The 22,813-nt window shown below is 44.7% G+C and overlaps 2 protein-coding genes and 1 long non-coding RNA gene across 6 annotated transcripts in view; 2 read left to right on the top strand and 1 right to left on the bottom strand.

Moving 5' to 3' along the window:
- Positions 1 to 3,984: 3,984 nt before the first annotated feature.
- The window catches only part of SMAGP (small cell adhesion glycoprotein), a 34,211-nt gene continuing 15,382 nt past the window's right edge, over positions 3,985 to 22,813 (bottom strand). For 3 of the 4 annotated variants that reach the window (XM_037030897.1, XM_037030895.1, XM_037030896.1), the window contains exons 3-4: positions 20,482 to 20,556; positions 19,027 to 19,738 (exon numbers count right to left, since the gene is read on the bottom strand). In XM_037030897.1, coding sequence (XP_036886792.1) covers positions 19,560 to 19,738; positions 20,482 to 20,556 — 254 coding nt within the window. In that variant the 3' untranslated portion in view covers positions 19,027 to 19,559. Of the gene's footprint in view, positions 3,997 to 19,026; positions 19,739 to 20,481; positions 20,557 to 22,813 lie in introns of those variants that run through there. The other variant, XR_005064271.1, reaches the window with a different exon arrangement.
- On the top strand, positions 13,175 to 17,373 carry DAZAP2 (DAZ associated protein 2). The gene is made up of 4 exons (XM_037030893.1): positions 13,175 to 13,278; positions 14,250 to 14,368; positions 14,777 to 15,022; positions 15,929 to 17,373. The coding sequence occupies exons 1-4, from the start codon at positions 13,266 to 13,268 to the stop codon at positions 16,055 to 16,057; spliced, it is 507 nt and encodes a 168-aa protein (XP_036886788.1). The 5' UTR covers positions 13,175 to 13,265; the 3' UTR covers positions 16,058 to 17,373.
- Positions 18,743 to 19,022, top strand: LOC118976413 (uncharacterized). The gene is made up of 2 exons (XR_005064272.1): positions 18,743 to 18,775; positions 18,965 to 19,022. It is a non-coding gene; the product is annotated as an uncharacterized LOC118976413 (long non-coding RNA).

Here is a 22,813-nt window from a genome sequence, read left to right as displayed (position 1 = left end):
TTAGAATCACTTTAATAGCCCCGTGAAACTAATATGTGAATACGTGTGGTAGCGTTATAGCTCTCGGAGGTTTTGTTTGGTCGGTGGTCCCTGTGGTCCTTCCCCTCACACTGTAAATTCCTTGACAGCACAGGTTGTGACTTAACTCAGTTTTGTAGTCCATGTGTTTCCTACCACTCTATGTGAGGTGGTGTAGGATTGTCACCACGGAGACAGAAGCTCGGGCTCCCTGGCTTGGTTTGGTGCTATATGCAGATCCAGCGCTGTGGATAACGTGGGGATCAGGGATCCTGTGAAGAAGGAAATGGACTTGATCAAAGGGGTTCAGGTAGACACACATGGAAACGTTAACTGTGGTTTTCTTTTGGAAAATTAAACCTTTAATTTATATTTATGTGTTGCTCGAATGTTACTTTTAAAAATTTTTGTTGGGGTATAACATGCACACAGTAAAGTGCACACATCTTAAATGTATACCTTGATGACTCTATACATTGTATATGTAATCACCACTCACAATAAGACACAGCATTTCCGACACCTGCCAACGCTCCCTTGTGCCCCTTAGACCCGATAAACTCCCAGTGACCTGTTCCAATTTCGATCACTACTGATTGGTTTGCTGGTTCTTGAACTTCATATAAATGGAGTCAGTGCATTCTCTTTTGTGTCTGGTTTCTGTCATTCAACAGATGTTTCTCAAATTTATCCATGTTGTCGAGTCTAGCAGTATTGTTCTTTGTTATTGTTATATATATTTCATTGCATAATTATGCTACAGTTTATTCATTCTACTATTGTTGGGCACTGGATTGTTCCTGTTCTGTCTTTTTATTAATAAAACTGCTGTGAACATTCCTTTACAAGTCTTCTGGTGAATATATGGACTTATTTCTACTGGGTAAATACTGAGGAGTGGAATTGCTAGATTTGGGGTATGTGTTTAACTTTTGTACCTACTGCTAAATAGTCTTCCAAAATGTCTGACCCAATTTATGTCTTTACCAGTAATGTATGAGAGCTCTAGTTGTTCTGTATCTTCACCAATACTTGTAATGCAGCCTCTTTTTTTTGGTGCAAGTGTGCAACATAATCTTTTTGGAATAGTGTATGTTTTATCATCATAAAGAACTCAACAATATAAATATTTCCAAGGGCGGATAGGGAGGTGTCACTCACCAGTGGCTTCCTTCTGCTTCTCATGCCAAATAAAACTCTTCAGCAGAATCCTCAGCCCCGCACTTTTTTTCCCCTTCACTCCCACTTCCCACGCCTTCTGAGCCTAGATTTATTTTTAAAATACTTATTATTTTTTATCCACCATGGGCCAGGTACCTGGGCTGGCTGCTAAATGTCCAGTGGAATATATAGTTTGCTGGGAAAACAGACATTAAACAAAAAATAAACACATGAATATATCATTATACATGATGATTAAGAACATAAGGTGATCTAACACCTGGGGGCAGGGATGACACTTTTAAAGAAGTCATACATGAGGCGTATAGGGCAACGTTCGGAAGGCAGAACAAGCAGAAAGCAGAAGGGAGAGCAGAAGAGGCGACGAGGCGGGCAAGAACGTGGGGTTCGAGAACCAGCGGCTGGCACGATGTGGCTGAGCGCAGAAAGTGACAGCACAGAATGAGGCTGGAAAGATAGACAGCGCCGGATCCGGCCTGGCTAGATAGACCCCCTAATCTTTCTATTTAATTGGGTCCCTTCTTTCTTTACAAAGTCTATCAAGATTTATCTCCTCCAAGAAGTCTTCTTGAATAATACATTATTCTAATTAATATTATTTTAATTACATCATTGTTCCAATCACTTCATTGTATAATTTGTCATTCATAGGCTGTTCATTCTGTTTCCTGAGAATACTTTGGTTTACCCCACAGATGTGGGATGAGCCTCCTGCTTCCTCTTTTGCTTGCTCTCCAAGCACCTAGCTTATCAGGGATGCTCTGTTCATAATAAGAGTCCCCCTTGGCACACACTTTATTCCTAGAAAACTATAGTAATGTAAGCAGATAATCCGTGGGGTCCTTACTTCTTTGGCTGGAGAACTGATCCCATTCCAAGTCTTCAAAAGTTGTGGAGCAACCAAATTTCCCCAGGCTCATGCATGTTTTCCCAAACACCTTCCTTACCTCCATAGTCAGTCTTGCCCCTCCCCCCTCAGTGGCCAGACTAAAGGCACTACGGCTGTTGCTAAGGGACGGAGGCTTGGGCAGCGGGGAGTGAGCTGAAGGATGATTCAGCAGGGAGTCAGGTTGGTCAGCGCAGAAAGAACCTCTCAGCTGTGACAGCAACTTGTTTCCCAGAGCTCCGCCAGCCAGTTGTTTTTTTAACCCCCCTGTGTGTTTGTTACTTGCAAGTTATCTCTGAAAGCATTTAGGATTAAAAATAAAAATAAAAAATCCCTGGAGACTTAAATGGTACAGTGTTATGGCTTGTTGTGGTTGTTCAATTTCCCTAAAACAAGGAAGCTCTAGTCCATCTTGAGTGGTCGCATCAAAGTCCTTGTGAGGAGAATGGGCCATGAAGGGGAGGCCCCGGTGCTGTTACCAACCCAGGGATATTCTAAGATGAGAAGCCAGGGTTTTGAGAACTTGGACGTGACAGTGAGTGTGGCTGTGCATGCCCCATTTTTTACAGACCTCCTACCCTGAAATGCACATACAGTATTTTATTGCATTTACTTTCATTTTAGCAATGATGTAAAACTCTATTTCTGGGCCGTTGTCACTCTGACAGATCACCCTACCAGCTCAAAGGGTAAATATGGGTTTTCCCCCCATAATTTTTGTACAGTAACAAGGTGAGGAACATTTCAGCTCATAAATTATTTACCAAACCTCACAGGCATAATAGGCTGTGTGCATATTCATCAGGCTATCATCCATTATTCATAAGAAGTTCACTTCAACTGTTAGAAGAAAATGAGGTTGTTGATTGAAATGCTGAAGAAATGTGGGCTTTTGTCCTCCCCCCTCCTTTCTCCCATCTGAGTTGGTCTGGAAGTTTCCATCAAAAAATGATACCGCAGGGAAAAAAATTTATTCCTGACATGCAGATGTGTTGATAAGAGGGAAGGAGAGCTCAAAGTAGGAAATAGATCGGCAGACTCGACCACCGTCCATCTAACTTGGCTAAAGGCCATTGACTCCTGCTTCCACAAATACTGTGGCCAGGAAGTAGCCAAAGGGGGTCCCCTTGCTTGCAACAAAGGATAGCTTTGGCAAGTATGATAGAGTTAATACTTACATTAATTAAGATGCGGGTTGCAGCCCTGACTGATGTGGCCCGGTGGGCTGGGCCGTTGTCATACAGCAAAGCAAAAGGTCATTGGTTGGGTTCTAGGTCAGGGCACATGCCTGGGTTGCTGGCCAGGTCCCTGGTCAGGGGTGTGTTGGAGGCAACCTATCGATGTTTCTCTTCCTCTTTCTCCTTCCCTTTCCCTCTCTCTAAAAAACAAATAAATAAAATATTTTAAAAAATATATACAGTTTGCATTCTACAGCCAAAGAATTATTTACATTTATCTCCTTATTTGACCTTCACAAAGGTCTGTGAGGTAGGAATAATTTTCAAGATGAGAAAACTGAGGCTCAGAGAGGTTGACTGACTTGTCTAAGGCTGAACAGCTCGTGAGAAACAGACTAGGACTAGAGCCTAAATTTTCTTCCACATTCCATGTTCTTTATATTCTGGATGATAATAAAACCCACTATGCCCAAGGTAGAAGCATTTTAGAATGTTTTCCATTAACCACTGATTTTATTGTTTTCCCCTTTTTGTACCTTTATTATTTCCGTGAGTTACAGAGGCAGTATAGGCTTGATAGCATCAAATAACACAAATTTCTATAGAACAGAGAACAACAAGTGTCCCTGGTGCACAGATGGGCTGTTAAGTGCCACATCTGCCAGCCTCCATTGCCACGGGAAGCAGTGGGAGACATCATAACCAGTCAGACCCAGAGATCTGGGCTCAGATCTGGTCACGGTCACACACTAGCTGTGTGACTTTGAGCAGCTTAGCCCCTTTAAAGCACATTTACAAAATGGAGACAACACGCCTCGGGTGTTTTGTGCTGAGTGAGATACTGTATACGAGACCCAAGGGTCAGCATCTGCCTCACCTCCCTCTAGTTTGTAGATTCGGGGGAGAGGGGTGGTTAATGGGGTTCCTCTCACGCCCGCACCCGAGTCCTCTGCTTGACCGCCAGTGTCACCCGATCCCGGGCCACTCACTTGGCTGCTGCCACAGCCGAGAGCTCCTGGTGTGGGTCCCCTGAATAAAATACAACTGCACGCGCAGTGGGACACAGCTGTGGACTCCCCCTGACGTGTGACCACACAAGGTTATAACTGACCGAAGTGTTGGGGGGAAACGAAAAAGAATTTCAGTGAATAAAGGAAAACATTAAAACTTTGTATTTTCCCTGGTCGTTTAGCTAAGTTGTTTGGAGCATCATCCTGGACGCCAAAAGGTTGCGGGTTCGATCCCCAGTCTAGGCACATACCTGGGTTGGGGATCGATTACACATAGTAGACAACTGATCCATGTTTCTCTCTCACATGAATGTCTCTCTCTCTCTGTCCCATCCTCTGTATTTAAAATCAATAAAAACATATCCTCAAGTGAGGATTAAAAAAAAACTTTGATTTTTAACTTTCTCTATAATCCAAGTCTAAAACAGCTAAGAAATTCAATCTTTATTAAGTGGTCAGGTCCTTTCATGGATGAATACCAGCCCCTAACCTGGCTCCCAGCCCTCAGATCTGCTTCCCTCCCCGGGAACCCCTGGGAACTCCTCCTTCAAACCTCCGCCCCTTTCTGGGAAGCCCCAGGTCCTTCCTCCCTCTGGTTCCTCAGCTATCCTCACAAGTACATGTTACCAAATCTGACATATTCAGTCTGGAAGACTGTCCCTCCCTGGTGTGGAGGGGAGGAACAGGGAAGAGGCGCCCAGCTGCCCGAGTTCCAGTGAGCTTTGGCACAGAGCTGTCCAGCAGACTCGTCTGGGGGAGGCTGACAGGCCCAGTCCAGACCCCTTCCAGTCTCTGAGATGCAAATGAGGCTGTTCTTCAGAGCACCCTTTGGAAAGTAAGTGACCTTTGGAATACACACACACACATACACACTCACCTCAAAGAATAAAATGACATCTCAACCCCAAACCAGCAAATGTTGGTGTGTGTTAGTATCAATCCACTACTTTGCATTTTAATAAGCACTTAATGATTCTGATGCAGTGATGCAGGTGGTTTGGGATTTCACATTGAGAAAAACTAATCAAACCCCCAAAGAAGAGACACTGCCCTAGGATGTCCTAGGCTGCCCAGCTGCAGTGGAGTTAGCCCTGCACATTATTATTCAGGGTGGTGGTAGAGCCTCTCCTACAAAGGCCTGCCAGGAAGAAGAAAGGAGGGTTCATTTCTGAGTCATATATCTTATAATCCTTGTTCCCTTAGTTACACAAAACCAGCCGAAGCTTTAAAAGACTGCTTCAAAGAGCCTGATTAGATTCTCCCACAGATCTCCACCCTCCCTCTTTGGGGTGGGAAAGAGTTGGTTTTGTTTTTTTTCTATTTACATAAGTGAAGAGCACAACACATAGTAGGTATTCAATAAAGGCACATTAAAAAGCTCCAGTCAGTGTAACGAACTGGGAGCAGGGGGCTGAGCAGGAAGAGGCAGCGTTGTTCTCTGAGCCCCATGAAGCACACACAGCCTCCCTGTCTCCTCTGCCCCACTTACCGCATTACAGTGTAATTTCCCTTTCCGTGTCTGTCTCACACAAATGCGTTAAAAGAGTTCATTACCTATCATCCTTGGCTTTTCCCTCTTCTTCATCCCCACATTATTTTTAAACATCTCTATGACATGTAACTGACATACAACATGCACATTTAAAATGTACAATTTTGTAAGTTTTGACATATGCACACACATTTGAAACCATCACAGTCAAGATTATAAACACACCCATCACCCCCAAGAGTTTCCCAGCATCCATCTTTCCCTCCTGCCCCTTCCCCTCCCTTTACACAGGCAGCCACTGACGTGTTCTTTTTTTTTTTTTAAGATTTTATTTATTTATTCCTAGAGGGGAAGGAAAGGAGAGAGAAAAATATCAATGTATGGTTGCCTCTTGTGCGTCCCCTGCTGGGAACTGGCTTGCAACCCAGGCATGTGCCCTGACTGGGAACTGAACTGTGATCCTTTGGTTCATAGGCCCGCATTCAATCCACTGAGCTACACACCAGCCAGGGTGATGTGTTCTTTATCACAATAGATTAGTCTATTTTCCAAAATTGTATATGAATAAAATCGTGCAGTATGAACACTTTTTAAAAATCTGGCCTGTCCCTCAGCATCGTCAAGGTTATTCGTGTCGTTGTGTGGATCCGCAGTCCATTCCTTCGGCTGCACCGTAACGCCGCAGTTTGCCTGTCCGTTGACCTGCTGGTGAACAGGCAATTCGATTCCAGTTTGTGACTCTTACAAACAAAGCTGCAATAAACACCCCTGTGTGAGTCTCTGTGCCACTCAAAACCAGTACACAGTAATATTGAGTGTAGGCTGTATCCAAAAAATTTTAACAAGACTCTGTTGCCTACATGCTTGCATTTCTCTCAGGTTAGCAGAGTGGAATGGCGGGATCACATGGTGGGGATGCATTTAACTTTTAAAGACCCTGCCATATCACTTTCAAAGTAGTTGTGCCATTTTTTCACTCTTACCAGCAGTGTATGAAAATTTCAGTAGCTCCACATCCTCACCAACAGTTGAGATGGCCAGTCTTTTTCATATTCGGCATTTTAATAGGTGTGCCAACATTATTTCAACCTTTTGAATTGGTTAGCACCCATAGGGTTTAAATTTTTAAAAATTAAAGGTATATAATGAAAAGCCTCACCCCCATCCCTGTCTCCCCACACCACCCCATAACCACTTTTATAGCTATGACATGTATTCTTCTAGAATTCTTTAATCAAATACTAATGAATATCTTTGGTTTTCCTGTTCTTCTACACAAAAGGCACCACACTAAGTACACTGTTCTGAACCTTTTCTTATTTTTCATTTAAAGAATATTTTGGCCCTGGCTGGTGTGGCTCAGTTTGTTGGCCGTTGTCCTGCAAACTGAAAGGTCACTGGTTTGATTCCCCGTCAGGGCACATGCCTGGGTTGTGGGTTCTGTTCTAGGTCAGGGTGCATGCAGGAGGCAACCGATTAATGTTTCTCTCTCACATCAATGATTCTCTCCCTCTCTTTTTTCCCCCTTCTCCGTCTCTAGAATCAAAAAGACAAAAAAATTTTTTGGAGAGTTTTCTCATTCTTTGTTACAGCCACACAATATTGTACAGATGTACTAAGATTTATTGATGAACATATGGGTTACTTCTAATATTTTCCTTTTATGAACAATGTTGCAGTGAACGGACTTATATACAGTATTTCTCATGAGTGCAAATTTATCTGTAGGAATCATCCCTGAAAGTGGGAATGGTAATTTTTAATTTTGATGATATTGCCAAAGTAATCCTATAGGAGTTGTACCAATTTACACCCTCACAATCAATAAATTAGTGTTTGCTTCTCCACAGCCCCATACACAGAGTAAAATTAGCAAATGTTTGGAGTTCTGCCAATCTGAAATTTGTATCTGTGTCGCTTTTTTTTCTTAAAAAGATTTTATTTATTTATTTATTTGTAGAGAGACAGGAAAGGAGGGAGAAAGAGGAGAGAAACATCAACCCATTGCTGCAAGTCCCCAACCGGGGACCTGGCCGGCAACCCAGGCTTGTGCCCTGACTGGGAACTGAACTGGCAACCCTTTGTTTTGCAGGTCTGTGTTGAATCCATTGAGCTACACCAGCCGGGCTGAACTGTTTTCATATCCTCCCTGTCTGTAAGCTCTCTCACCTCTAGGCCTTTGCATGAGCTGTTCCCTCTTTGAGGAACCGTCTTCATTTGCTTACCTTCCACTCATCCTTCGGATTTCATCTCAGACATCACTGCCAGCAGGAAGCCTTCCCTGACCACAGTAGAGGAGACTGGTGTTTTCATAACACCCTACACTGCCCTAGTATCAGCACTAAGACACTACATTATGATTATCTGTTTACTCTTCTGTCCTTCCTATTGGGTAGACTAAGTTCCGTGAGGGGAGGGATTAAGCTGCTTCTCCACTACTGTTTCCCTAATGCCTGTCACAGGGCCTGGCACATGATAAGATGCTCAATAAATAGTTGTTAAATTAATTCAGAAAATGATCTTTGATAAATGAATAAATGAACATCTCACTTCATTGGGAGACCCCGGAGAACGAAGAGAACAGAAAGGCTCCTGATTCCTATCCAAAAAAGTGAGCTAGTTGCTCATTAATCCTACCTGCCAGAGAAAGCAGTGAGTGTCCTGGGGGAATCAGCAAAATATCTAACAGTTTGTAGAGGAGGTACTGACCAATCTGAGGGCAGCTTGCCTTAGCTAGGTTCTAAAGAATTCCTTGTTGTTAGGAGTTAATTAACCCTTTAGTCACTGAACCATGGAGAGGTCCTGAGGGGGTGGGGGATTCCAGTAGAGGGCTAGAGCAGAGGGGCAGATACTTGGGGAGAGGTTTTGGATCAATGGCTTTTTACCACCCAGTATAAGTATTTGAATATTTAATACCGGACAGGGCCTGAGTGGAAGTTACTACTTGATCATCAGCTCTGCCCACTTCCCCTAGGCCTTCCCAGGCTCCCTTTGCTCTTTCCTCCCTCAAAGAGCCTCTAGATTTAGAGCTGGAGGCTACGCAAGGACTGTGTGATTTGGGGGGCAGATGACGAGATGCAGACCCTTGGGAGGCAATGGATTAAAAACATCATAAAGAGATTAAACAATGCAAACAGATTTAAAAAATGCCTGTGAAGTCCAGCAAATCCGTGTTTGAATACCAGCTCTGCAACCGTGAAATTCAGGTCAGCTCCTTAACCTCCCCGAACCACAGGTCCCTCATTTGCACCTTTCCTCAGAGTCCGATGGGGACATTGAATAAAAATATCTGTGAGGTCACTGGCACAGTCACTGGCACACAGAAAGGAATACGGGGGAGCTGAATCAATGAGAACCAGAGTGAGTTAGTTGGTGACAGAGTAGGATTGGAACTAGGAGCCATCGCCCATGCTCTCGTTGCCATGGGCTGCGAGAGTCAACACAGTTCCAGGGTCCCCACCTGAGGGATCAGAGGGACAAGTAAGGGAAATTCCTTCCTCAGTTTCCCTCCTTTACATTCTGCGGCCCTAAGCATAGGGTAAGGGTGGGGATAGATTAGTGACCTCTCTCTCCAGCTTCAGGCTTGAGGCTGAATTTAGCTTAAGATCTGATTTGGACAAGTTAGGATACAGGGAAAAAGATTTGCCTGATCTGATCTCCAAAGATTTGTTTATTCATTTATTCACCAACTGCTGATTGCAAAGGCCCTGGGGATAACAGGACAAACAAACAAACAAAAAACAAAACCCCAAAAGAGAACTTTTCCAAACTATGGGTCCTGACTTGTTAGTGGGATGTGAAATCACAACCAGAATTGAAAAAGAAATAAAGAAATAGGAGAGAACAGAAAATACCACAGTGTATTCATTGTATATAGAAGGATGAGTACTAGGTTATACAAGTTTGCTTCAGTTACATATTATACATGTGTATATGTTGGGTAATGATTTAGAGTGAATTACTGTGGATTCTGCTGAGAAAATTTTACAAGCTCCTACCCTAGCAGGTAAACTTCAGGACAGCAATGGCTCTATTTTCTTTTAGGACAGTGCCTGGCACTGGTAAGTAATCTACAAATAAATGTCTGTAGATTACAACATTGAATGAATGTCTAACACTGTGCCTGCCTTCAAGAAGAACAAAGTCAGACTTCCCGACAAGACGGAAGTGTAGGTAAACACACTTCGCCTCCTCGTGCAACCGCAGAAAGAACCACAACTAGACTTCAAGATGAATAACAGCCAGAACCATCAGAAAACTGAGCTGTATTGAAATCCAACAACCAAGGCTTTAAAGAAGACACATTCATCTTAGACAGGTGCCTTTTCTACAAGAGGCCACACCACTGAGAGAAGACAGGGAGTCAAAGTAGCTCTACCTAAATGCACAGAAACAAACACAGGTAGGCTGCCAAACTGAGAGACATAGAAATATGGCTCAATTGAAAGAACACAATAGAACCCCAGAAAAAGAACTGAATGACACAGAGATAACCAACCTATCAGAGGCAGAATTCAAAACACTGGTGATCAGGATGCTCAAAGAACTCACTGAGTGCGGCAACAAAATAAAAAATACCCAAGAAGAAAAGAAGGTTACACTAAGTGAAATAAAGAAAAACCAACCTACAGTGGAGGAGGTGAAGCCGGAATTCAAATAAACGATTTGGAGCATGAGGAAGAAATAAGCCTTCAACCACAATAGCAATAAGAAAAAAGAACTAAAAAAATGGGGAGGGTATAAGAAACCTCTGGAACATCTCCAAAGGCACCAACATTCGAATCACAGGGATGTCAGAAGAAGAGGAAGAGCAAGAAATCAAAATTTTATTTGGGAAATAATGAAAGAAAATGTCCCTAATTTGTTGAAGGAAATAGACATGTAAGTCCAGGGAGCACAGAGGGTCCCAAGTTGGACCCAAAGACAGCCACACCAAGACACATCATAATTAAAGTGCCAAAGGTTAAAGATAAAGAATGTTAAAAGCAGCAAGAGAAAATTAGAGAGAGTAATCTCTGGATAGATTAATCGCTGGAGTAATCTTGGTTGTAGGTCCTTGCTTTTCATTACTTTGAATATTTCTACCTACAAAGGTGTTCCCATAAGACTGTCAGCTGATTTCTCCAAAGTAAGTTTGCAGGCAAGAAGGGGCTGGTAAGAAGTATTCAAAGTGATGAAAAGCAAGGACCTACAACCAAGATTACTCTACCCAGCAAAGCTATCATTTAGAAATGAAAGGCAGATAAAGTACTTCCCAGACAAGGTAATCATCATCACCAAGCCATTATTACATGAAATGTTGAAGGGAATTAGCTAAGAAAAAGAAAAAGATCAAAACTATGAACATTAAAATGGCACAAATTCACAACAATCAACAACTGAATCTAAAAAGCAACGAAACACCCCAAAACAAAACAAAAAACTAAGTAAACAACTAGAACAGGAACAGAATCACAGAAATAGAGATCCCATGAAGGGCTATCAGCTGGGAGGGGAAGGGGGAGAATGCAGGAGAAGGTGCAGGGATTAAGAAGCACAATTGGTAGGTACAAAATAGTCAGAGGGAGGTTGAGAACAGTATAGAAAATGGAGAAGCCAAAGAACTTATGTGTATGACCCATGGATATGAACTAAGGGGAGGGGAGGATTGCTGGAGGGAATGGGGTTATCAGGCAGAGGAAGGCAAAGGGGGAATAATTGGGATGACTGTAATAGCATAATCAAAATATATTTAGAAAGAAGAACAGCACTGGCTGGTGTAGCTCAGTGGATGGAGCACGAGCCTGAGAACCAAAGGGTCGCTGGTTCGATTCCCAGTCAGGCCACATGCCTGGTTTGCAGGCCACGTCTTCAGTGTGGGGTGTGCAAGAAGCAACCACACACCGATGTCTCTCTCCCTCTCTTTCTCCTTCCCTTCCCCTCTCTCTAAAAATAAATAAAATCTTTCAAAAAAATTTAAAAATAAATAAGAACAGAGTCCAAAATACAGGAAAAGGTAAATATCAGAGGCCGTATAATTCAAGTATTAGCCTGAACCAAATTAATAATGCAAATATACTGAAAAGAGAAAAAATACCTAAAAGATGTTCAAAAACAAGAACTCTTGGAAATTGGATTTTTAGAATACTTTAGTCATGATAGGCAGTATGGTGTGTAAAAAAAATAAACCCCACAGCAAAACAAAAACACCAACTTGGGAGCTTGGGCGCCAGGACACAAGACCTGCTTCTGTAAACAGTTCACCATGTGACTGGGAAACAGCTCTTTACTTACTTCTCCCATTTGAAAAACAAGACTGCTCAGACAAGACTTGCCTGACGGCTGTTGTGAAGACCCCTTGAAATCATGCATTCTAAGGGTGTTCATACAATACTGGAGACAAAAGTGAGAGCTGAAGTCAGTAAGGGTCTTTTTAGTGGTTTAATTAATTAATCAACAAACATTTAACAGGTTTCTAAAGTTTACTGAGGGCCTTTCTTTCCAAAGCTTTCCCTTTTCCTATCCTTTTCTAACACCATTCTTATTACATACAATATAGAAAGTAAACTCCATCAGAAAATAGTGTTGAGCTGTCTTGTTCTGATTTCTCTCTGTTCTTGCACATAGCAAGCTCTCAGTAGCTATTTCAAAATGATGGAAAGAAAAAACTTATTTGCTGCCCTAAAGGACAGCATCTTCGCTCTAAAGGGCAATTAAGTTACAGGCAAAGCGATACAGAGAGAAAATATATACAAGGCACTGTACAGGTCACCTGTAAGGGGCGCCAAAGGAAGGGCAGGGCCACAGGCACTCCCTGGGTACCATGAGCGTGCCACTTCTAGTGCCAGCTGTTGTGGAGGACACAACACAGTGCGTCCTTGGTTTTGGTGAGGACAAGCCACACAGAAATAAATACTGACAGCCTGCCTGTGGAACAGGCAAGACAGCGAAGATTTGAGTGACAGTCTAATTCAGAAAAGGATAGATGTGGGCTGAATTGGCAAATATTTACGGAGCTAAGGCTTAAGATGGGCTTGGTAGGAATGCGTGATAGATCAAGGTTTAAGGAGCACATTCCAGGTAGGTAGATAAATCATTGAAATCTATGCCCCTCGTGGAAAGGCTGTCAAGGTAAGGTGACCTTGAGCTGATGCGTGTAGGCGGAAAAGATTCCGGGGAAGAGTTTAATGGTTCTGCCTCTGCCGCAGAGAAAAGGTCCAGTTCTGAGATAATACCTGTACACGTACATATTTGGTTTTCCGCTAGTCGAAGGACAGAGGTGGGGGTAACAGGGCAACTTCGAGCGGGTGGGGCCAACGCCAGTGGGCGGAACCACGCGGGCCCTAGCTTTAGCTACTGGAGGCCTGGCCAAGGGGCGGGGTTTCCGGCGGCAGCGGCATTTGGGCGTGGGGTGACGCTAGAGGACAAATCGGCACGTGACACGGAAGTGACTACGAACAGGAAGAGGACGAAAAAAATAACCGTCCGCGACGCCGAGCCGAACCGGACCCGCAGCCACCATGAACAGCAAAGGCAAGGACAGGGGTGGGCTAAGGCCGACCGGGGTATGTAGTGTTGCCCGGAGCGAGCAGGCCTGGAGCCCAGGGACCCCTAAAGCTAGCTTGGGGCAAGCTTCGCCGTCCTCCTCGGCCGGCTGCAACCCCAGGGGCTGCGCCGGACACCTTCGTCATCCCCGAAAATTACGGCTGCTCGCTCCCTGCCGGCCCTTTCCCCCTTCAACTCTGTGGCGCAGTTTGGCGCTGTGGGCTCGGGTGGGGCGGGGTGGGGGGGAGTTTGCAGTGGGGGGGGGGAGGTTTGTCATGATGGGCATCTGCAGAAGCAAATAGGGAGCTAGAGCAGGGATTTGGGTAGGCCAATGGGGAGTCGGCAGAGGTGGGGCTCCGCGCTCAGACACCTTGGGCAAGCCTTGGGTTTAACTAGTGAGGTGCGGGTGCTGGTGGGCGGGCCAAGGGCTTGAAGGGTCACGTTCCCCTTCCTTCGCTGGCGGCAGAACACTTTCTGCCTTTTACTGTCAAGACTTGACCCTTCACCCTCTGTCCGGTCGTAGAATTCACTTCCACCATTCACTCATTCTTTTAATTTGAAGTCGACCGTGGGCGGACGTCTTTGAGACAGCCACCGTTACTCACGAGGTCTTGGGTGCTTACATCCAGGCCTGTGGATACTATCCAGAGCAGAGGCAGAGTGCAGGGTGCACCCATAAAACATGGGCTCGAACTTGTGCGTTTTGGAAGGAACTTGGGCCCAGCAAGACTTTCCACTTCCACCAATGTACTAGTGGGAAGAGCAGCTTTGCTGTCCAGTTGGAATCTAGCATTTTCAGCGATAAGGGTGCAGAGAGAATGCTTATTTTCTTGGCTCCTCCAGGGCAGTCTGTTTTTACAAATCCCCTTCTGCTTACTCCAAGTTAACTATCCAGTATGCTCTCCTCCATTTTGGTGGCTCTGTATGGTAGGCAGCATGCATTTATTCTTGTCTTCCAGGTCAATATCCAACGCAGCCAACCTACCCTGTGCAGCCTCCTGGGAATCCAGTGTACCCTCAGACCTTGCATCTTCCTCAGGCTCCACCCTATACTGATGCTCCACCTGCCTACTCAGAGGTGCTTCCAGTTTACTAGACTTAAAGTTGTTGAGAATAAGTTGGATCACATTTTCAGTCCTTAGCTAAGTCTGACTCCATAGATTCATGAACAGAAGAGAGTACTCACATGAATAATCTAAAACAGTATATAGTTCTCAATTTCTGTTGGGTTCAGAATGCACTGATTATTTTTACATTATTTGGTACAGGCTGAGGTTAAGATGAATTTGTGTTCCTTGAGTCTGACATAAGCTGTAGTAGGAAGGGATTTAGGAGAATATTGAGCCGTAGGGGAAAGGCAATTTATGTAATTCATAGATTGTAATCTGTACAGAGATTAAGAATGACTCATCAAAGAGGAAACAGGAATGAAGTCTAAAATAGAAATGTCATGAAGTAACATTTTGCCTTCTCCTGCCTTTTCTAGCTCTATCGTCCGAGCTTTGTGCACCCAGGGGCTGCCACAGTCCCCACCATGTCAGCTGCATTTCCTGGCGCCTCACTGTATCTCCCCATGGCCCAGTCTGTGGCTGTTGGACCTTTAGGTTCCACAATCCCTATGGCTTATTACCCAGTTGGCCCCATTTATCCACCTGGTTCAACAGTGCTGGTGGAAGGAGGGTATGATCCAGGTGCCAGGTTTGGAGCTGGGGCTACTGCTGGCAACATTCCTGTGAGTATGACTTTGTTGGGAAAAAACTCAGCCCTTGTGCATTTAAACTTTCTGAAATGACTATATATTCATCCTTTCACCATCCTTGGATAATAGTTGATTTTAGTGCAACCATTGACAGCCACTAGTCAGGCAGAAAGCAGCTGAGAGGGCCTGTGAACTGTGGCAGGACAGTAGTGTCTGGAACGTTCAATGGGGTCTGAGTTAACCAGATGCCTTTGTTCTCCTGTCCTAGGTGTCTTGCCTGCTGCTTTTTCAGTTCACTTTGGTACAGTGAACTGGTCTGGTAACATTTATTTATTCCATAGCATTGACTTAATATTTGCCATCAGCATGGCATTGTGTTAGGAGCTATGAGGATTAAAAAGATGCATAATCTTTTAAGTAGCATTTAGGAAGATAGTAGGAATTTTATGTCTCCTGTTTAGTTTCTCTCTGCATGGGATTTAGAGCCCAAACAGTCCTTGCTGAGCTTTAAGGCCTGTCTGCTTACCATCTGTCAGAGATGAGGCGGGGACAGTGTAGCTAGGTAGTCCTTTGGTTATCCCAGTCATCTGAAAACTGTTGAGGGACCCTGTGGTATAGGGCTGTGGGACTGGCACACGGTCCGTTTTTGGAATGTGGGTAGGAAATCACTGAAGATGCCAATGGGTCTAGACTGCCCATATTCAGAAGGTATCTGTAGGCTTTATCTTGGAACTGGAACCCTTTGAATAAGTGGTGTCCCCTTTTCTCTTTGTATCTGTGGGTTCATAGATCTGCTTTAGAACCCAGATTGCTGGTAGACTGTCTCCTAAAGATGCAGTTGGTCAGCACATTGCCATCTTCTTTACAAGGTCCTCTGTTTCACCTGTATCTGCTTCTCTTAAATCAGCTGATTTGTGCCAAATCTTGTCTTCCTTTCAGCCTCCACCCCCAGGATGTCCTCCGAATGCTGCTCAGCTTGCAGTCATGCAGGGAGCCAATGTCCTCATAACTCAGCGGAAGGGGAACTTCTTCATGGGCGGCACAGATGGTGGCTATACCATCTGGTGAAGAACCAAGGCCGCCTCTGTGCCGGGAAAGACATCACATACCTTCAGCACTTCTCACAATGTAACTGCTTTAGTCATATTAACCTGAAGTTGCAGTTTAAGACACATGTTGTTGGGGTGTCTTTCTGGTGCCCAAACTTTCAGGCACTTTTCAAACTTAATAAGGAACCATGTAATGGTAGCAGTACCTCCCTAAAGCATTTTGAGGGAAGGGAGGTATCCATTCATAAAATGAATGTGGGTGAAGCAGCCCTGAGGATCTTCCTTTCATTCCTCTGGAGTAATACTGTACCTTACTGGTCTTTGCTTTTAGTAATAAAACATCAAATTAGGTTTGGAGGGAACTTTGATCTTCCTAAGAATTAAAGTTGCCAAATTATTCTGATTGGTCTTTAATCTCCTTTAAGTCTTTGATTTATATGACTTGTTATAAATGCATTAGTTGTCTGCCTTTTCTTTTCCATCCTTGTCCCACATCCCACCCTTAGCCTGTCTTCCATTCCCTCCCACCATCTCCACTGAATCAAGGGTGCAGGACAGAAAGCCAGTCAGACTAATTTCCTTCTCTCCTTGCACTTCTCCCCACTTGTCATCTTTTAACTAGTCTTTAAGAAGGATCCTCTGAAACCCCCTCTGTGCCCAAGCACAGACCCCATTACTTCTGCTTATGCATTTCCTCAGGCAAAAGAGGAGGGTACCTTTGGACCCGCCTCTTAGGTTGTCTCTTCATTCATGAACAAAACCCAAATTTGCTTTTGGTGCCAGAAAAACTGAGCTCGTTTGAACAACACATAGTAACACAAACTGTACTGTTAACAACAGTTTGTTTACAATGTGTGCATGGGCAGGGGGCAATGAGGAGGATGCATTTCACAAGCCTAATGACTTTAGAGCCAAAATTAAGGGGAGTTTTCAGATAAAAAATTGGTCACCATTTATTGTCTGAGTGTCTAATGCAGCCACTCACAGCTCCCAAGAATTCCTCAGCTGGGTTAATGGGGTTCTATTGTGAGCACCTCACTGCAAAATGACTCGAGTCCAGTGAAATCTCATTAGGGTTAAGACTTATTTCAGGGATCCTTAATATTTTAATTTTTCAGCAATTGGAGTTTATTTTATTTTATAATTTCAGTTCATCTAAATTGTGTTCCGTACATGTGATGTTTGACTGTACCATTGACTGTTATGGAAGTTCAGCGTTGTATGTCTCTCTCTACACTGTGGTGCACTTAACTTGTGGATTTTTTTATACTAAAAATGTAGAATAAAGACTATTTTGAAGATTTGAATAAAGTGATGAAGTTGCATTACACCTCACTTCAAGGATTCTTTAATCAGCTTGTTTTTAGATTTATTGTTTATATCTTTTATATCTCACCAATAATTCAGATTGGTGGTACTGCCATTTTTTTAAAAAAACGAAGCCAGTGGATTGAGTGTGGGCTCAGTGGGTTGAGCGCGGGCCTGCAAACTAAGGGATTGCGATTCGATTCCCAGTCAGGGCACATGCCTGGGTTGCATGCAGGCCAGTTCCCAGTGGGGGACACATGAGAGGCAACCACACATTGATATTTCTCTCCCACTCTCCTCCTCCCCTCTAAAGATAAATGAATAAAATTAAAAAAAATTTTAATAATAAAAATAAAAAAACGAAGCCTTTGAAATAAATGCAGTAGGACAAGGTTAAGATTGGATCATTCTTAGTTCCACCCCAGATATTTAACTTTTCTTCACTTTAGTTCCTAAGCTTTCAGATTTTTTTGAAATTTTATTTTTAAAAATTGAGTTTCAGGGGAGAGAAAGAAACATCGGTATGTTGTTCCACTTACTTATGTATTCATTGGTTGATCCATTGATCCTTGTATGTGGGGGGTAAACCTGCAGCCTTGGTGTATTGGGGTGACTCTAACCAACTGTGCTACCTGGACAGGGCAGATTCTTAAAAGTCTGTTATGCCAGAGGAATTCAGAACATAAACAGAAATAAGGGCACGAGCCCTGGCCAGGTGGCTCGGTTGGAGCATTGCCTCGTACACCAAAGGGCTGAGGCTTCAATTCCTGGTCACGACACATACCTAGATTGTGGGTGTTTTCCATTTGAGGCACATATGGGAGGCAACCAACCTATATTTCTCTCTTAACATCAATGTTTCTCTGTCTTTGAAATTGACTTTTGAAAAAGATTGATTCCCCTAACTCGTCCTAAAGTTTGACTTGCAGAACATGTTTTTAGTATAACATGTGAGTTCAGGATGACCTTCAGTTCCTCCAAAGTTCCCTGTGAAGAAATACTGAAAACTGGAAGTTAGCTTGCCAGATTGATTTCCTGAACTCTTCAAGTCTTACTTCGGGTGGACTTGGGGAGCTAATGATTTCTCCCAAAACAACTGCACCTTGTAAACATACCTCATTTTGAGATACGAGTTAAATCCAAGAAGCTTCTCTGGGCTCCATTCAAGGACTTGAGTGGGGAAAGTGGTGAGACGACTGCCCCTGGGCCCCTGTGCATACAGAGGGTGGGGTCTAGGAAACTGCTCCCTGCGGGGTGGGGGGAAACCAACCCATCTCCCAGGGTGTGTGTGATGACACCCTCTGGGACCGGCTTCCCAGGGCCAGCTTCACTTCAGCATCCAAAACTTCCCTAGGGTTCTTGCTTGGGTGAGAACAGGCAAAGGAGTTAAATAAGAAAAGTTTAAGCAGGAGTACGTCAAAATGAAAAGGTAGTTATTTGTTTTTTTTTTTAAATTTAACTCTTGTTCAAGTACAGTTTTCTTTCTTGTATTCCCAGCCCTGGCCCCCCACCTTAGTTATTGTCCATATGTCCTTTATACTTGTTCGTGTGAGTCCTTCCCCTTTTCCCCTGTAGTTCTCTCCCTTCTCCCCTCTGGACCCTGTCAGCACCTTAAAAGGTAGTTATTTCTTAAGAGAACCTGATTTCTGAGTCAATGAAAAATTTTAATTCTGATAGAGCATTCAGTACGACGTTAGGGAATACCGCAAGGGTGGGCTCCAACGGAGGGATGCTGCACGCTGACCAGGAGGTGAGGTCTCCATAGACTTCTGTCCCTCCTGGCCTGGCCTTTCACTGTGGCATCCAGCTTCTGGGAAGGAGTATGGATGCTGTCTCCATTCGGGCTATCACTAGGTGACCAGGCAGGGGACAGAGGAGCAGCCAGTGACCCTAACTCCCCTTATCCCCATGAAAAAAACTGAAGATGATTGGGCACATACTCGAATGTTGCCTGGTACAGGTCTACCTTGTCGGCCAGTCGCAAACACTGCAGTGCTACAAAGGCCTGCCTAAAGACATGAGTAGCTTTCTCCAGGCCCCTGGTTCCTGGGGGTCAGAGATGCTGGATTTGGGCCTCCTCCTGGGAGGAGCTCAGGTTTGCCCATATCAATCAATGCTTCTCACTGGTTTCAGATAAAAGTTTCACCTAATAAATTAAATAGTCAGTGTGTTAGCACTGGAGCCTGGATGAGCTCCTTGAGGCCTGGGAATCACTAGATGAAATATTCCTCCTTCTCCCTGCCCTTCGCTGAGTCACTCTCCATCTGAAGGATGGTGCTGGGCTCTCCTTCTGCAGGTTCGTAGGTGACGTAGCTGCCTTTGTTCTTGTACAGGTAAAAGAAGATCAAGATCACGACTGACAGCAGGGTGAGGAAGACCACGGTGATAACAACTTGGAAAGGAGAGGGAAAATGTAGAGATGTTTCAGGATTGAGTAGGTCTCAGTTATTCACAGGGTCCCCTGAGTTAGACACTTCCCTCACTTTTCATAAGGATCTTTTTGGTCTAGTTAACTAGTGTCCACTTCCAAATCCATATTCCCCACCAAGCCCAACTCGGGTGGGACACAATCCCTGAGGTCTCCGGGGGCTCAAGCTAAGGACACAAGGCTTTGGATTTCTGATCAAACTGAACTGTCAACCAGTTTCTGATGAGTATAATAGAAACAGGAAGGAGGCAAACAGGAAATAGCTTATCCCAAGAGGAAGGGTTGTTTAAATCCATAGCCTCCTGCCAGGGGTTCTCTGCTCCCTCCCATCCTCTTCCTCACCCACTGGACAAACCACACACATCCTCTTCCTGACCCACACACTGGAGTGTAGAGCGCATATGCATCTATATATCTATTTGTGGCCACCTCCCAACCTATCATTTACTGGCAACGCCTCTCACAGAAGTCTCTCAGAGGGGGGTGGGGGGTGGGGGGAGTGGGGTGCGTGCGTGTGTGTGTGTGTGTGTGTGTGTGTGTAAGACAACCTATGCACCAAAATGAGCCCATTCGTGGATTTGGTATCTAATTTGTAGTGCTTTCCTGTATAGGGAAATCCTAGTTCATCACACTGGAGTCCTGGCTGCCTGGAACGAGAGGCCCCTGAACTCAGAGGTCCCTCGGGTTTGGCTCAGGGCCTTTGTTACCTGCAATGAGTGCTGTGCTGGCTTCCACATCTGGGGGCAGAGTCTCAGTGACCCGCTGAATTGGGGTGGTCAGTTCTGGAAAATAAAGAAGAGTGGAAAACAAATTGGGGTAAATTTTTTGTTCTAAAGTATATGTTTGTCCTCCAAATTTCATCACTCCACCTTCTTCTCTATTCAAAAATTTGTCATTCAACTTCTATAGTAAAGTCACACAGAACACCTGGAGAATGGAGGCAAAAATAAACCACCATCCAAAGACAGTGCACACTTTCATAGACTTCCCTCTGCCCAGTGCAGTAGTTAAGGGCTTTAGTGTCTGACCGACAGGGTTCAAATCTGAGCTGCCGTTTCCTGGCTATGGAGCCTAGGGAAAATGACCTAATCTCTCTGTGCCTCAGCACCCTCATCTGCCAAACAGAGATAACAGCGTCTACCTTATAGGGTGGTTGTGACACGTAGTAACTCATGGAGGCAAAGCCATTATTAGAAATGTATATCTTTGTATAAATGAAATCAAACAATGAGGGTGTATATACTTATATAGTATGTGCTTTTCTTCAATGTTCTTACAAACTCTCTGTAAACATTATTTTTTAAAAAAAGATTTGATTTACTTATTTTTAGAGAGAGGGGCAGGGAGAGAGAAAGAGGGAGAGAAACACCAACTAGTTGCATCTTGCACACCCCAGGCACGTGCCTTGGCCAGAAATTGAACCAGCAAGGGCTGTGAACATTTTTTAAAAAGATTTATTTATTTATTTTTAGAGAGAGGGTAAGGGAGGGAGAAATAAAGGGAAAGAAACATCAATGTGTGGTCTTGCATGTCCCCAACTAGGGACCTGGCCTGCAACCCAGGCATGTGCCCCACCCCACCCACCCCCGGCCCCGCCCCGCCCCGCCCCGCCCCGCCCCGCCCCGCCCAGACCAGGAATCAAACCGGCAACCCTCTGGTTCACAGGTCAGTACTCAATCCACTGAGCCACATGAGCCAGGGCTGAACATTACTTTTAAATAATGAGATAAAGGCTCCTCCCTTATTAAAAACCCTGTCTGCACTCACCAGCATAGGCCCTGCAATTTGAAAGGTTCTGAAACAAGGCCTCTCCTGTCTTGAAACAGACCCCGCACTCCATCCTGCTCTTGGCCTATCTATCCCTTAGAGCCAAACGTCCTTCCCCTTCAGTACCGCCCTGGTTGGGAACACTACAGAACTAGTGGTCTCCAGAAGTCCCTGCCAGATGCTACATGGGAAGTCAGGAAGCCCTTCAGTTCTCCCCTAGTTAGCACTTTAGTACTAAAGTTTGACAAGGGAACAATTAACATTACTACAGGACAGAGGCGCCTTGGGGAAAACAGGGTGGCTGATCCTGGAATGAGCTACAAAAGGCATATCAATACTCACTTAATAGATGATAACAGCAGCACTCATCAACTGCCGACTGTTCGCCAGATACTGTGTTGGACGCGATGGGGACAGAACAGCGAGCAAAACAAACAGGGCTGCCTTCACAGGCCGAACCCTCCCCCGCACCTCGGGGAAGGTTACCAACTACGATAGGTGCGGCAAAGGGAATATGCAGGTGCTTAGCATGTGGCAGAGGCCTGATCTGGTCTTCCGGCAGGGATAGGAGTCCACAGGGTTAAAGGAGTGGGAGGTGGGGCAGAGAGAGGAGCCTCCGTCAAGCTCTGAGACAAGAGGACTCACAGGCCAGTGTGGCTGGAGCACAGGGCATGAGCACGACTCTTGTCCAGCACTCGACACCCTCAGGTTTCCAGCCAGAGCAAGTGAAATCAAGTGACCAAAGGCGGTCTGGTGGGCTTGGGAGCAGCGCTATGAGGGGAATGGTGTTGAGGGGTCTTTCCACATGGGCTAAGGGGAGGCTGGATGGCCCGTCCTGGTTCTGCAACAGAGAAAGCACAGGCAGGCTGCCTAGAGCCCTCCTGTCCCAAGGTCAGGCCACACCCTTCCCCATTGTTCTCCACCTTCTCTAGGAATGGGGATATACTCAGCTAATCTGTGGACTTGGGCAAATGGTTCTGTCTCTTGATTCCTTCTCGGAGTCTCATCTATCACAGATGGGGACTATTTTAAAACCAACTCTGTGGGGCTACTGGGAAGATAAAATTAGAAAACATATAAGCGTCACATAGTAGCAACTACTTAAAATATTATTAAGGTGACTTTGTTTATATGCTTAGTGATTAAAAGAAGAAGCTGTTCTGTTGGACTCCCACCCCAGCATAGAACAAGGTGACTCTGAGGAAGTAACTAAACCCCTCCGAGCCTCAGTCTGTTACGTGGGAGTGTGGCAGGAAGCTTCTAGGGTGGCTC

This window comes from Sturnira hondurensis, unplaced genomic scaffold (genome assembly GCF_014824575.4).
Source record: "Sturnira hondurensis isolate 20B ecotype Veracruz unplaced genomic scaffold, ASM1482457v3 Scaffold0020903, whole genome shotgun sequence".
NCBI classification, from domain to species: Eukaryota; Metazoa; Chordata; class Mammalia; order Chiroptera; family Phyllostomidae; genus Sturnira; species Sturnira hondurensis.
Note: the sequence above shows the minus strand (reverse complement) of the source record. Positions and strands in the feature narration are given on the sequence as shown.